Source organism: Seriola aureovittata, chromosome 10, assembly GCF_021018895.1.
Source record: "Seriola aureovittata isolate HTS-2021-v1 ecotype China chromosome 10, ASM2101889v1, whole genome shotgun sequence".
Lineage (NCBI taxonomy): Eukaryota > Metazoa > Chordata > Actinopteri > Carangiformes > Carangidae > Seriola > Seriola aureovittata.
Window position 1 is genome coordinate 15,223,559 of NC_079373.1, and position 15,980 is coordinate 15,239,538.

General features: G+C 40.9%; 1 protein-coding gene across 2 annotated transcripts in view; it reads left to right on the plus strand.

Moving 5' to 3' along the window:
- The window catches only part of LOC130175978 (voltage-dependent calcium channel subunit alpha-2/delta-1), a 58,150-nt gene extending 42,397 nt beyond the window's left edge, over positions 1-15,753 (plus strand). The window contains exons 22-39 of one of the 2 annotated variants that reach the window (XM_056386745.1): positions 391-467; positions 3,125-3,185; positions 3,279-3,370; positions 4,469-4,550; positions 5,084-5,146; positions 5,758-5,861; positions 6,395-6,484; positions 6,598-6,665; positions 6,759-6,797; positions 6,990-7,061; positions 8,189-8,341; positions 8,684-8,736; positions 9,135-9,190; positions 9,352-9,481; positions 10,225-10,337; positions 11,235-11,317; positions 11,630-11,709; positions 13,437-15,753. In XM_056386745.1, the coding sequence (XP_056242720.1) occupies positions 391-467; positions 3,125-3,185; positions 3,279-3,370; positions 4,469-4,550; positions 5,084-5,146; positions 5,758-5,861; positions 6,395-6,484; positions 6,598-6,665; positions 6,759-6,797; positions 6,990-7,061; positions 8,189-8,341; positions 8,684-8,736; positions 9,135-9,190; positions 9,352-9,481; positions 10,225-10,337; positions 11,235-11,317; positions 11,630-11,709; positions 13,437-13,473 (1,453 nt within the window). In that variant the 3' untranslated portion in view covers positions 13,474-15,753. The remainder of the gene's footprint in view (positions 1-390; positions 468-3,124; positions 3,186-3,278; positions 3,371-4,468; positions 4,551-5,083; positions 5,147-5,757; positions 5,862-6,394; positions 6,485-6,597; positions 6,666-6,758; positions 6,798-6,989; positions 7,062-8,188; positions 8,342-8,683; positions 8,737-9,134; positions 9,191-9,351; positions 9,482-10,224; positions 10,338-11,234; positions 11,318-11,629; positions 11,710-13,436) is intronic. The other variant, XM_056386746.1, reaches the window with a different exon arrangement.
- Positions 15,754-15,980: the final 227 nt, after the last annotated feature.

The window sequence follows — 15,980 nt, forward strand, 5'->3', positions numbered from 1 at the left end:
GACTATTCACTGCCACTAAATACTTAAGAGTGCTCCACTTGATGGAGGACACAATTTAAGCCAACAGGGGTCACTCTCTTGTTTCTAACATCAGGCTCTGCTTGGGTACTGTGAGAGATTATGTTTTGCATTTCACTCATAGACTTCAGTTGTGTATCTTTTTTCTTTTGACTGATAGAAATTCCCTTTAATCACATGCAACTAAAGCTTTTTAAAAAGTGCTTCACTCAACATTTTGGAAAACACTGAATGCTTTGATCGACCTTTGATTCAGGACTTAGCTGAGTTTGAGTTTTCCAAAACAAATTATTGACTCAGATGACTTGCAGCCACAAATTTCTATCATCATCATCATCATCATCACTCTGACTGTGATTGCCTTCTCCGCAGCCTGGCTCTTGTTCTGCCTAAATACAGTGAACACTTCATTCAAGCTAAACTGGGGGATGACATGAAACAAGCGATGTGTGAGTATAGCATACACCCTCGTGATAAATGGTGCACAAACAAATCAGTGAGATTTAAATGTGTCTCACAATTCCCATGCATACTTTCTTTGGGTCGTACTCTTGAGTATCTCCCTTTGCTTTGTATTACTCGCTCCTCACTGGAACCACAACCACTCCTTTGTATTTGCTGTTCAGATCAGCAGATCCCCACGGTGCTTTCCTTTTGTAGTATAACCCACTGGTCAGTCGCCCTGCACTCCCACACACACTCATCCACATGCTTTCCCTCTCCCACACCCAGCCCTGAGCACTGGCTCTTTTGATCTTGTCTACATTTTGCTCTTCTCTCCTTCTTTCCCCTCGTCTGGCCCTCCTTCTGGCTAAGAAGAAGACAAACCCTCCCTCAACTCCTCTCCCTGCTCATTATCGCCTCTCCTACAGTACCAAACTTTTTTCTTCTTTTACACTCTTCTACACCCTTTTCAGTATATTTCAGCGCTTAATTCTATCTCTATACGTCTGTGTCCTTACGTGCATTTATATCCAAAGTAGACGTATTTAACTCTGGATTTTTTTTTCTGTCCATCCTTCTGTTTTTTTCTCTCTCTCTATCTAATCTGTAAACCTGTCCTCACCTCGTTTTCTTTATTCCTCCCAGCATCCCTCTTCACTCCCTCCTTTTTCTTTTTCTTCAGCTCATTTCTTTGCTCTGTGCTCTCAAGGCTGTCTCACTGTATGATACACTCTGGCTGCTTCTCCTCACAGCTCAGAAGATAACTAATATTTCCTTGTATATGCCTTGCTATACATGCAGCTGTCACTCTCTGTATAATTCTTAGCATTTTCTCATGCAACTTATTCCCTCCTCTCCCGCCTCTACGCTGGAATTTTACAGCTTCTACTTGGGGCAAGTACTCACTGTTCTGTGTCCTCTGTCTGATGCTCCTCCACAGCATGAACATGTTTGTTGTTTACATGTTTGCACGGTTATATTTCTCACAATATTTAGTAGAGTATGATTGCTTATAATGACTTTATAGAAACATGTGTGGATGAACGCTTCAACCAAGGGATGTAATTAAAAAAACACAGGATTCAGCACATAACCATCTGGCTTTAGAAGATTTTTCATAACTTTGATGTGGCGCCACAAAGCATAAACTCCTAATGGCACAGTTATTCCAACAGATGAGATTTTGACTGAGTGTTTCGGCCTCTGTATCACTCCCTCTCTGCCATAACGAGTCTGTCGCTGTGCCATAAAGGCTGTCAGAACGTTTACAGGCCTGTTAAAGAAAGTAACACACCATGCCTTGCTGCCACAGACTACTCCGATAGGGAGTCTGGGACTCTAAAGTTCTCTGTGCAGCCATATAGAGTTTCATACTGGAGCCAGACCACCAATACCTCGATCCATCTTACCACTTTCCTGCAGTAGGTGGTTCCTGCAGCCACCTGTCCTCCTAATACATTAGGGACGTTCCCAAGCCAAGGGTGTGATAGATGAACTTTGATTTTTTTTTTTTTTTTTTTTTTATCCATTTAGCAGGAATGTTGTATTTGTTGAATAAATGACCTAATACTTGGGCTGAAGAGATGGTGACGGAGAATGAGTGAGAAAGAAGAGAAGGAGTGTATGGTGTGGAAAGCAATTGCACAAAAGAGACACCCTGCCTAGTCTATAGTGACAGAAGGACAATGAATCTGCCTGTTACGTTTTATGTGAAGGACATTGTTTCATCCTGCACCAGATTTCCATGACCCCGAGGACACTCAGTGCTCAGTAATTGTTTTTGCAGACTGCACCACACGACTCAATATATTTTAAAGCCAATGTCCAAAATGTCTTCATTTTAAGAGACTAGTGAATGATGGCCATCGATGCCTGTCAAGTCATTTATGAGATAAGAATTACCAGACTGCATTTGAGATGAAATCCAGAGCCAGGGCAGACAACGCATAGAGTAGAAGAAATTTTCTTTATTACTACTGTGTGTTTACACGTTGCTTCCTTGCATGCCATGCTGTAGTCCCTTTCTGATCATTTCATGTTCTGTGTTTCTAAAAAATGCACTCCTACTTTATATATACTTTATATTTCAACTTTGTCTATTAGATCCACTGCAGAATAGTACCTTATTACCTGCTGTGGGAAATATTCACAAATTTCAGCATATTTTTCCAAGGTATGACATCATTTGTCAGATGATGAATGAATTTTTATCACCCTTTGTCTTCCCTACTTCCTTCTCCCCTCATTTCTTTCTCCCTGGGGTCACAACAGGGCAAGAAGGCAAGTATTTCTCAGTCACTTATTCTCTTATGTCTCCCCATTGCCTCAACACTCTCTAGCTTAATCCATCACCTCATATCTGTCCAATATTTTATGTGTCTGTGCGTGCGCGCGCGTGTGTGTGTGTGTCTATGCGTATGTGTTGGGGCATTTTAGCTTGTGTATGTGCACTACCTTGTCCATGTATCACACAATAGCATTTTTTATAATTTGATACGACCATCCACAGCACAAATACCAGTGTATTTTCATAATTTCATCAATAAGAGTCACACTTTATTGCTCTTAATCTGCCTATTGTGATAATATATCGCAGAATGCATCACAATTTTGTCAGTTATGAGCCTGAACCAGGTTTTCTTTTTTTTTCTGTTTTCAAAAGCTATGGAGACCATACAGCTGGACAAGTTTGATGAGTTTGGTTACACCTATATCGCTCCAAGGTGAGTGATCCCCACGCTGCTGCACAAACCACTGTCACGATACAGGAACAAACAAGGGGCCCAGATTGAAACTGATCAATAATGTTTCTTCAGGGGGTACTGCAAAGAACTGAAGTTGTCACTCAACAACACCCAGTTTCTTCTCGACTTCAACCAGTACATTGATAGGAACACTCCAGATGCATGTGAGTCATGCATCTCTTTCACTTGACGCACTTGCACGGGTTGTAATGTCAAGTTTTTCTGCACTGTATGCGTTCATACGAGTATTGTAAGACCACTAACCCACACAGTTTCACCCAAATCAATATTCAGTATGTTGCATTCTGATGTGTGCAGAAATAAGAGTGGAAGTTTGTGAGTATGTACAGTATACATGCATGGTATGGTTTATTGTTACCCATGATGGAGTTTTCCATTCTCCTGTCCTCACAATGGTCAACATCTGAAGGTCAGAGCATGACTTTGGTCATTGGATTAGTATGATCTAAGCACTGTGACATCAGCCAGACCGACTGAGTTTCCTAGAAGCGTGATGCTGTCATGCTACACAGTGACTCACAATGTTTGGTTTGTCATCATCTAATGGATCTCACCCCTAGTATGGTTTACCGCCATCATCCAGCTAATGGATCAAGGTATCCTTGATCCATTTTAACCCAAGGTCAAGTCATATCCTGAGGCATTAATGCTCTTCCTGCTGCTATTTGTGCAGCATGTTGAGTCTTCATCAAAAGTTATGGACATGATTCAAAGCAACACTCGAGAGGTTGTGTTGAAGCTGTGCACATACTTTGAACAAAATGTGCTCCCATGATTCCTTTTTAGAAAAGTACCTTTCTTGACAATAGCTTTTAAACTCAATACTTGCCTCCCTCTTATAGCTACAACAGCCAATCCTTCACAAAGTACCTCCTAATGTCTAATGATCACTCTGAGAGGAACTACAAAAGCATGTCTCCTGGCTCGATTATTTCCTGACATGTGCCATGAGATCCATTTTTTCCCCCTTATTTATTCAGGAAGAAGATTTGGCTGAACACACCTGCTCTTTTTCAGCCCCTGACTTTCACCTTCATAAACTTAATCACTGGTCTTCCTCTACTGCTGGGCTACGTGCATTGCTCAGTGGCACCAATTCTTGTGCATAGCTTATCCATTTTGCCGTGCCCAGATTTGTAAACAATAGGCTGCCATTGCTTCCATTACCATATTTCCATGTGAAGCACTGTTATTGTGGTGTTGTAATGTCTGCAATGTGTAAAATGTATCTTGTCTTTAAGGTAATGTGTCCCTTGTGAGTCGACTGATCCTGGATGCAGGTCTGACAGCTGAACTGGTTAAACTTTGGAACGATCAGGCAGTGTGAGTGCCAAACCTCTCTGCTCTTCTCTGCCTCACGCAATGCAAAAACATAACCTTCTCCTTTACTCTGTGCTATTTAACCGTACTTGTTCTACCATACAGACGTTTATTTCATGCACAATTTACTGATTGAGCAAGAGTCTCCTTTCTTTCTTTCTTTTCTACTCTGGGTGAATTGATCAGATCTAACTAGTGAAACATGATGAAAGCAAAGCACAAAATGCATATCACAGCAAACCATACTGAGCTCTGCCAAGACATGCTGTTTTACGAAGAAAATAAAATAATTACATCAGTGTGTTTCCTTTCATGGTATGCCCACTTGTCTGAAATAATGTGAACACACACTCGCACACACTGCAGGGTATCTGTTTAACATTAGGGACATACTGTATAGAGACAAGTGATTCTGTGCATAAAACAATTTGTGTCGTGTCTGCAGCTCGGTTTCACAGTTCACAAACACTTCTCCCTATAATCATGAGCGTGATTGACTTTGATGTGTGATTGGCTGTTGGTTTCCATGTTCTCAGGGATGGGATAGTGGCCAGGTTTGTAGCCACAGATGGAGGAATCACAAGAGTCTACCCCAGAAGGTACTCTCCCCTCGTTCTTCTCAGTTTCACTTCTAGCATTAGCTCTTGGGTTGTGAAACAGCACACAGCAAGCTTTGCCCAAATATGCAGTGGTGTAAATGTGTGAGATGGAAATGGATACAGACTATGATACTCTTAGGTTGAGCGCCTTTGGCTGCTTTACTCACCTGCTCCACTGGGTTATTTTCCAGAACATGGAGGATTAGACACTTTCAGCTGAACTCCCAGAGCTTGCCAGATCAGTACAGGACATGGGTCAAAGCCACAGACCCAGCAGCCAAATGCGGCTCATTTTCCTCAATTTCCTACTGCTACTTTTGTCTGAACTACATTTAGGGGTTCCACTTTGTCAGGATATAACATTCCAACTGTAGATTAATGTATATTCCTCCTGACTATAAAACATGAAATACAATCAGTTATTGCTTTTACTGGATCATGCCCTCGTCATATATCAGCTGCATTGGGTGTGACTCTCATTTCGATGACTAACATTTGGCTGCAGATTAAAATATAAATTGTTCAGATAGATCAAACACACTCACTCTGTGTTTTATGCTCATGATTGTCCATATGTAATATTACGTGACTGACTATATTAATGTTTTCAGCGCCGGGGAAGAGTGGACTGAGAATCCGGAGACATATGAGTCCAGCTTCTACAAGAGGACCCTGGACAATGAAATTTATATTTTCACAGCTCCGTCTTTCAACAGTAAGTTTTTTGAAAGGGTCACATGTGTGTATGTGTGCACACATTTCTGTGCACGGGGATCTTCAGTGTGGTCTGGCACCGAGCCTATCCTGCTCTCTGCCTTTGGACGTCATCCCAACCCTACTGGCAAAGATCACACTCTCAGGCCTCTGATATCACTCTCTTTATCCTTCTCCTCTTCCCACTGTGTCTTTCAGCGCTCATCCCCACCCTCCCCTCCCTCCTGCCCTATACACTTCCTGTTATCTCCACTGATCTCTCTAACACACACCAGGACAGGCAAATGTCAGTGTAATGTTGCGGTGCTTATAGCTACACTTGACTGGATTAACACATGTACTGGCTTTGCAGGCTCCACTCCACTGGCATGAATTACAAGCAGCTAAATATGCATGGAATTTCCCACAATGGATTGTGATTATTCCCATTTAGACTGTGGTTCACATTCTCTCCATGTACTTTTCAACATGATTTCAGCAAGATTGCCATGATTACTGTTTCTCTTCCCTTGTGTATCCCTTTCTCAACTGCAGCAGAGTGCAAGGAGCCTGTTTCTGAGTCAGGTATTCTAGTGAGCAAAGCAGTGGACCTCACAATTGACAAAGTCACACTCAAACCAGCAGGTCAGTCTTGCTAATGACAGATTGATTGTGTCTTGTCATGCAACGCAAATGAAAAGATTCAATTGCTATTCATCAGAGTTCTACCTCTGCCTGTTTTGTGGTTTGTTCTGTAGTGGTGGGAGTGAAACTCAATATCTCGTACTGGATGAACACTTTCATGAATGCCACTCTGAAACTGAATGTAAGTTGTTTTAAACATTTATTTGTATAAACTCTCTCTGACACCTTCGGCTATTGATGTGTGGTATTAATTTCTTCTTCGGCTCACTTTTAGTGCAAGGATGAGATCTGTGGCTGTCTGAGGAATGATAAGGTAACAGCCTTGATTATATTACCTTACAGGAGAAAACCATTATGATAAGACCATTGCCTGCAATGTAATTACATATTTAAGCTTGATTATTATCTCTTTTTGCCCTAATGGCAGATGATTTTCAACTTCCACATTATTACCACTTGGATTTATTGCATTTTTAAACAGTCGTTCTATTTTTTCACCCTGCAGCATGTGGATTGTGTGATCCTGGATGATGGAGGATTTCTTCTCATGTCCAATCAGGAAGAGTATATCACCCAGGTGAGCTACCAACAACCATTCGCTTTACCTCATCACAGCCATGTATGCATCAATCATCTGTCGTCTATCTTCATATAATCAGTAATGAATAAATCATCAGGCAATAAAAAATTAAGTCAGTCATAATCAAGACTTTCATATTGCGCATTCATATTTCATACTTTTCTCTACCTCTGGCTTCTCTTACCTTTGTCACGGGAATCCATCAATCTCATATAGAGGTCAAATAAAGGTCTTATGACTCAGCTAAGCTTATGAGAATGGCCTGTTAGCTCAGAACTGTTTGAAAGCTCCTGTAGCACAGCAGGACATCCATTTCTCCAGTAAAGTAAAGCACTAACCACTGGAGGAGGATCAAAGGGGAGGTTCTGATGGGTTTTAGTCAGACAAGGAAGCTGCAGTGAAGTGAGTCCCCTGTGTTTCCAAGAAGTCAGCTCGGCTCTCTCAGGCTGCTATAGATCCCCTGTGTGTCAGTGGTAGAATATACAGTGAGTCTTGCAACATTTCATGTCAAGTCAAGACAGGACGTCTGCTTTCTTCGGTCCATTCGAACCATCACATGGTCTGGCATACATACATTTTATGTTATTCAAGCTTTTGAATAGGCAACCTCCTATCTTGTTTTCACAACTCGTGATATATTTGGTGTCCGTTGGGATCGTGTAGAATTTTTGGCTGACTGTGGTTCATTGTAGAACAACACTTACTGTATGTAGTTCAATTATCACAGCCACATTTTTACAAACTTTATGCTCAACCAGTTAGAATATGCTAATTCATCCCTATAAAGGCTGCCACAAACAGCAGATTGCTCATCCTCCTCCTGCTCTGTGCAAACAACATAACATCAACACATGTAACGGGTGACACTGGAGCACACCGCTCCACCCAACTTGCTTGATCCGTGGGTGAAAGGGAATGGCAGAGGCTCACTCCATGACATAAGCGTGACTGGTTGTCGAAAACAATTGAATGGGCTCATCCTGATTGGCTTGTAGATACAGATTTTCTGTGTGCTTTGGTGATTGTCAGAGGAAAATAGCACAGAGCTGTATTCTTTTTTTTTTTTTTTTTACATTGCCTTTACTGACCGATTTTGTTTTTTGTGCACATGTGAACTCATGTAGATAGGTCAGTTCTTTGGCGAGGTGGATCCGGTGCTGATGATCAACCTAGTCAACACCTCCCTGTACTCCTTCAACAAGACCTATGACTACCAGTCTGTCTGTGACCCAGAGAAAGACAGCAAGGCTGCGGCAGGACCCCGCTCCGTCTTTGTGGTTAGATACTGACTCATACAAGCTTGTCATTCAGCAGTCTCTCTCTCTCTCTCTCTCTCACACTCACATAAGTTTACACATTTATGCACTGAGAGTACCCCAGCCTTTATTCTGCATACTGGTAGGGCAAAAGAACTGTTCATACAAAACTATTAATTCTTGATTATTCTAGTTTGTAACATTGTGATTCTGTATCACACTTGTTTTAGATTTCTGGATTCATAATAGTAACATAAAACGGTCAAAATCACGATTCATGACTGATGTGATTGTTTTTTTTCCATCCCTACCTGCTTTATTTTGGAATTCACATTTGGACTTTCTTTTCCTGTCTCTCTCCAGCCTACCATTGCAGACTTGCTCAGTATTGGCTGGTGGGCCTCCAGTGCTGCCTGGTGAGTGAGCAGTGTTGTGAACCTGTGTCTTGTCTCTGTCACGTTTTGTGTTTGTGTGTGTGTTTTAGAGTGGGAGCACATTTGTAGTGTAGGGTAGGAGTTTGTTAGGGAGTGGGCTTGTATGCTGTTGAAGGATGAAGCTGGCTGGGTCATTGTGGGACAAGGGCAGTTACACAACATTATACTGCATCACCACCTGCATGACTTTCCAACTGCAATATAACCAGCTTTTGGAATAGAATGACTGATACTTCCCATGACATTTACATCACCAGTGACTCCAGCCTCTAGGTTTTTATTAAAAAGTGTTTGGATGCTCAACGTAAATAAGTTAAAGATGGTCTATTGACTCATACATGACTCATTGTGGGTTTTTGCTTTTCATTCTCTGTGTCTAGGTCAATACTCCAGCAGCTCTTCTTTGGTCTCATGTTCCCAAACCTTCTAGAGGCAGGTGAGCAATAAAAGCTGTGACTGTGTAAAAATGTAACCGTCAGCTTTATTTAGATAAGACAACAGTATTTGGCTACCCATCTCTTTTCAATTTTAATCCCACCACGTTCTCACTAATCCTCTCCTGTATTTTTCTTTATTAAACCTGTCTCATATTTTCAGTGGAGTCAGCAGATGAAGACATACCAGATGCCATGTTTAAGGAGAGCTGTATCACAGAGCAGACTCAGTACTTCTTTGACAATGATGAAAGATCCTACTCAGGTGTCCTGGACTGTGGAAACTGTTCCAGGTATGTGCACATTTCTTCATGTGCAGTATACGCTCTCATATCAGTGGTTTTCCCTATTCATATCGGAAATGAGTTGTGTTATTAAAGATTTTCCACCCCTTACTGTATCTTCTTCCTGGACATCCTTCTGTTTAATGGTCTGTGGGGATGGCTCCAGAATAGTGTTAGTTTCCTGGCCTCTTCTGTTTTCCAGCCTGAAATCAGGCAGCTGTTTTCTGATGAGTTCTGATCAGACACAGATTACCTTGATCTGTCAGTGACCGGAATTACAGAGGGAAGCACAAAAGCCCTTTTATCTGTTTTTCTTCCTTCTCGCTCTGGCTGTACTTCAAACTCACAAATACACACATTCACGGACCACTGCACATTTGCTTTGCTCTAACCTCCTTTTGTGTCAATTTGGGCTGTCTGAGGGGGTTAAATATGGCTGTAATTACTGGGTATTATGAGTCCCACGTGTCTGGTGTTTTACTCCCCAATGTTAACGACTGCAGACACAGAAACTTTCATGACCACCATAAAAAGCCAATCCCAGAAGGAGGGAAGAGGTATGGATGTGTATATATGTGCACATCTGCACACATACCTGCATGCGTGTGCAGGCTACACTGTGTACTCTATATGTAAATGCAGTCTACTGTAGGGGGATTTATTATTGCATGTCAACTAGAGCTGCATGATACCCTTGCAGCACAGGTATATTACTGTATGAATACAGACTAAATGTGTGTTTGGCTCTCTAGGATGTATCGTGCCGAGAAGCTGCCTAACACCAACCTGGTTTTCCTGATCACTGATGCCAAGGCAACGTGTTTGTCGTGTGACCCCAGACCGCTACGACAGGCTGAACAACCCTGTATCCTTTCACTCAACTCGTAAAAATCGAACACAGAGTTACACTTCCTTTTTACTCTCCAGCCCTCCATCCATCACTCGTATGACAGCAGCGCTTTTAACTCTCAATACAAGGACACACACCTAAGGAGTTTGCAGTAGGTCCCTCCTGAATGTTCACGGGTGAACAGTAAACCAGATGCACGGCATATGAAAGCCAGTCTCGAGTTACTCCCAGATTACATTTCTTTGTTCAAATTCATCTGGGCTGCATGCTGCCATCAGGATGAATTAAGGTTAAGAGCAGGGGTGTGTTTGTGTGTATGTGCAATGTGTGTGTGTGTGTATGTGTGTGTATATATTCAGGATATCTGTTTGACAGATGTGCCTTGAATGTAGCTTCCTGCTGGTGTAACAGTAAAGGTGTCATCATCAGAGGTTGCAATGATGTCACAACAGGGGTCTCCAGTTGCTAATAATGACACCACTCAATACACATAAACCCCTGACTTACATACAATACATCCATATGCCGCTTTAGCACACTATATATATATATATATATATATATATATATATATATATATATATATTTAGTGTGCATATAAACACATATGACATGTCTTAAGCTTTATACTGCTTGACCACATAAAGTAGCATGTCTAATGATTTCTATGACTGCCCTTTTAAAGTTTATGTTAATCTTTTGTGTGTTAATAGAAGTTCAGCAAATATATGAAGAAAAAAAAAAAATAATAATAACAATACATCAGGGTATTTTTAGCCACGGCTGATGAGTTGGAACTTCATAAGACTTTCTGGCAGGGAGGTTAACAGACAGAACATCATTTAACTGTTGTTGTTAAAAGTGTTAAATGTGCACTGCTGATTGTAAATTTTCCTGAGAGTCTGTGTTCAGCTGAAGGTCCAGATCCATGCGAGCTGGCTCAGAACCCCAGATACCGCAAAGGGCCGGACGTGTGTTTTGACAACAATGAAGACGTAAGAAACAACCACACATGTGCCGCTGTGCAGAGAGTATTGCTGGAAACAGCGTTATTAGTGAGGTTTTGCAGTTGGCCTCTGTCAATTTCTGTCTGGTTTTAATCAGCATTGGGCTTTCTGCATAGATTCAAAGCAGTGTCGGCTGCCTTCTCTTCCACTCTGATCCACACTTGATTTATTCATTTAATTTATTTATTTTCATCACTAATTTGTCTTTATTTCCGTTGCTTTATATGATCTTTTCACTCATCACCTGTCATTCTTGTTTTATGATTATGCATCCCAATGGCTACTGCTCTTCTCTGGTAGGATGAGCCCTTGTGCCCAATCAGCAGAGGTTCTGCACTGAGCTCAACACCGCTCTTCTTGTTTCTGCTCCTGAGTTCAGGGTTGGTGTCTCTAAAAGCTTCACTCCTCACTGCCCTGACACTAAACACAGACCTTACACAGTTACATTGTGCCTGGCAGGGGCAAATCAGGCATTACAGTGACAAGTCAATCCTCACAGCTGGTTTGATGTCATGTAAATTTAATATTTACTTATTTATATTTGTTATGTAATATTTGCAAGGTAATATCTGGGTTATTACCCATTTAACCTAACCCATCCCAGTAACATGGACTCAGGCTTATCCACTTGAATAACTCTCACATACACATAGATATTTACTTACATTTACACATTACTTACATATGTTTATATAATTTATGTGGCATTTACCCTTTTGTATTTTTTTCATACACATTAAAATAATTCGAGAAGGAAATGGCCCACCATAATAAGTAAATAACACACTGTAATAACAAATGGTTTGGATTGATTTCTTTGTTACATGTTTATGTCCCTAACACGATGCTACGTCTTTTATTCTATTGGCATGTTGTTTTTTCTTTTTACCCTGACAGATGGAGAGCAGATTGAATCTTGGCAGTTAAACGTGTTAAATCGATATAATCATAGCACACCACCACCACTCGATAATAGCAGCACAAAACTATGTATAAATATATCTGCAGCCATCACTGTTTTATTCATCTCTTAAATGCTGTGTCAAACAAACATATTTCAGGAATATAAAAGCACATTCGGATATGTTTTGCCTTAAATGCGGAAGTATTTTAGAGTTTCAGGGATTGCGATATAACATTAAGACCAGATAAAGTAGAAAATGAACTGATGTCGATTTCCTTGAAAAAATCTAATGGAAACTCGTGGCTAAATCAGTAAAACAAAGGATAAACGTGTGTGAGATCATTGCATCACCACCCAACTTTGAAGAGTTTATAAGACGTCTAAATATTTTGAAAAAATATTTCCCATATCTTTGTGAACTCAGCCTTTCATTGTGTTGTGAAGGCGTAGATCACACACATAACAGGCCACTAATTCATGTGCCTGTGTGTTTACATTGTGCGGAGGCTGTGCTAGGAAGCAAAGGGAAGGGTAGGAATAGCTCAGGAAGTAGATGAACAGAGTAAAAGTAGGCTGCGTCCCTTTTTCGCTTTCCATCTGTCCCATTACTTTTGGCTCAGCTCCTCATAGGAAGACAGTCTGTGTCCAGGCCGGTCCATTTTGTCACTGGGGTAAACAGAGGAAGCTTCACATGGCTTTCTTGCCCTTTGAGCACAGAAGACTCCCACCTCTCTCTCCTAGGCCTTTGGCATGCACGGATATCCTGAATACTCCCATCAAATACAGAACAGCCTCACACAGCCATAGCCAGGTGTATGTTCAAACATACACATGAACAAATAGCGAAATGAGGGCTTGAACACCTCTATTACTGCAAAAGAGCATTTAAATGAAGAGTTAATTTTGGAAAATATGCTTGTTGCTTTCTAGCAGAGAGTCTTTATGCTAAACTAAATAGACAATGTCCTGGCTCTAACTCTATTTCCCTAAAATGCCGAACTGTGCCATTAATGTGACAGGGAGGCTTATGTGTGTGATACAATACAGTAGGATATAATAGAATAAGTTATAAAATGATCTTGAACTGCTTCATAGAAGAAGTAGTGATGTTGTTGGCTTTGTAGTCGCAGTGTAGTTGTAGTAGAGCTATTGGATGCAGGAGAATCTTATCCAATGTATTGACTTACGTGATTTGTCCAACAGGAGGATGATTCTGATTGTGGAGGAGGGACCTGCCTAAGCCCGTGTCTTTGGCCAATGCTCGGACTCCAACTGCTGCTGCTGTGGCTCATCACATCTTTACAACACTCATGACCCCTACATACACACACACACACACACACACATACATACATTCATACACTTACCCACACTGATGCACACGTCATCTCATTTCAGAAGAGGCCAGAAGACATTCCAGTTATACCATCCAGGATGTATGCAGAGTATTTGCGACAAGACTTTTTTTGATGACCAGCCCAGCATCAACATTTCCATTTTCCAATGCCAAAGGGTGCTCATTCATTTCCTACTCATGTTTTTCAAAAATAGAGACACATTTACTGTGCTCAGCTGCACTCATTTCCATGATATACTCATATATTCACTAAATACTCTCCAATGGTGCAAGAGTAAGAGCTAACCAAACCCTTTAATTCTGCCTCATTTGCTTCCCTGACTTATTTAGCGGAGGGTGAAGAGTTGTCCCACTATGCCAACAAAATATCATTCAAAGACTGTATGTTCACTGACAGCGTTGATTTGTGTAGTTGTCAATATCGTTTGTTGCTTATTATATTTATTGCGTATGAATCATTATGCTGTAATGATTGTTTATTTCAACAACCTGTGCAACTACAGTATGAAGAATATCCCTTTCGTTTGAGTGTTTTTGAAATGTACTGTACCTATCTATTTATCTATTTCTTTTTTTGTACTCCAGAATCAACAAGCATTTTGTGACTAGCTAGGTGTTGTATTGTAGCAGCATGTGCTCAGTACAGAGCTGAAGACAACACCAATACTCTGACACCAAAGCTCCACACAGTACCAAGGACCACAGATACACACAAACCTACAACAGAGAATCTGCAGGCTAGTTTATTTTAAGAGATTCCTCAGATGTGGGTGTACATCAGTATTCAACTTACAATGTTAGCTAGATAGATAGACACCTCACTGAGGAATAAGTGAGGTCAGGGAGCACTCGTGGGAATCGAATTCTGGTAGGATATTACAATTTCACATGTTTGTTCTTGGTCTGACAGCTTTGGTTGTCTTCAATTTGATGCATCAAATTCCCAGTGCCTAAATAGTAGCTCAAACAGTCTGTTATTTGAATGAAGCAAAGCATCAGAGTTGTATTCTTACCATGTATGCTTCTATACTAATGCTTGCTGCAATACAGCAGAGAGGGTAGCCCTTGAAGTGATGTGTTGTGAAATGGGCTGAATCTGCTACAATTACTCTTCTTTATGTGGCCCAGACAACAGTAGAAACAACCAGTGATTTTGATTATGGAAGAGGAATATCATTTTCCTCCACGCTCAAAAGAAAACCAGACTTGAGCTCGCGTTCCAACATCTCTCATTATTAGTCCTGTTTCTGTTCCCTTTCTGGATCACCAGACTCAGGAGCCAAGATGACTTGTGAATGAGATCAGCATATCAAAATGACTGTTTCTTTGTTTTCTCCTCCTTGGCGTTCTCTTCCTTATGCTTGTTTCCTCTTTGTGTTGCTCTATAAGTGCTGTGAAGCAGATGCTGAAAGGCTCAGTGTCGAAACGCTGCAATGTCATGGGATGAGCTTGTTCTGTGTTTGAACACTGTATATGCCCCTGGTCAGCATCAGGGCCGGCTGGAGAGAATTTTGAAAATACACTACTACCAGTAGGAATTTTACATAGCTTTACTTTACCACGAGTCATAAAGATCACACATAAGTGTTTTAGTTTTCCTTTTGTCTTATGCTTTATGTTTTAACCAATTAAAAGTTGATTTCTCTCCCCCTCGCCTTCATGGTGACCTGCTGGTATTGAGTGGTCAGGTTATGCCTGTCTATCAAAGTCGCGTGTTGACTTGTGTTTTACCCCGGGGGTCCCGTGTCTATGTGCAGGCATGTGCGTGTCCCTCCGATATCTGATTGTGCTTTAATACTGTACATGAATTACTCTTTTGTGGAACTTGACTAGCCTGAATAAATTTTGTATACATTTGTACACTAATACTATTTACTGTATAAAAGAGAAAATGAAAGGGAAGAAAAATGTTTATAATATGGTGTTGATTATTGTGCAAATATAATATATTCACAATAAAAGTGTTGTATTGTTATGATCTGAGGTGCTCCTTTTTATGCTGTCACATCTGGCCAGTTGCTTTGGCTCCACTGGGAGTAGACCAAACATGTCGTCCTTCCTGCAGAGAGAGACAGCTGTTGAGAAAGGGACAAGCATCTGTATTTCACAGTGTCTGTGTTTATGTTTGTGTATAAAATAAAAGTGTGGGTGATTGTCAAGATAGTTCTGTACATTCTGATAGTTTATCACAATATCAGATAATAAAAAATAAGATTAAGGTATAACCTGACATCAGGCTGAAAAGCAGAGTTTCACTACCATCTCTGAAAGTTCCGGGACTTGGTCACATCTGCCCACATCCAGCATCACTGAGAGGTGATGGTAATTAGTGAATAGGTGTGATCAGAAATGTGCTACATTGCATCTGTAACCACACCCAACAGTGATGT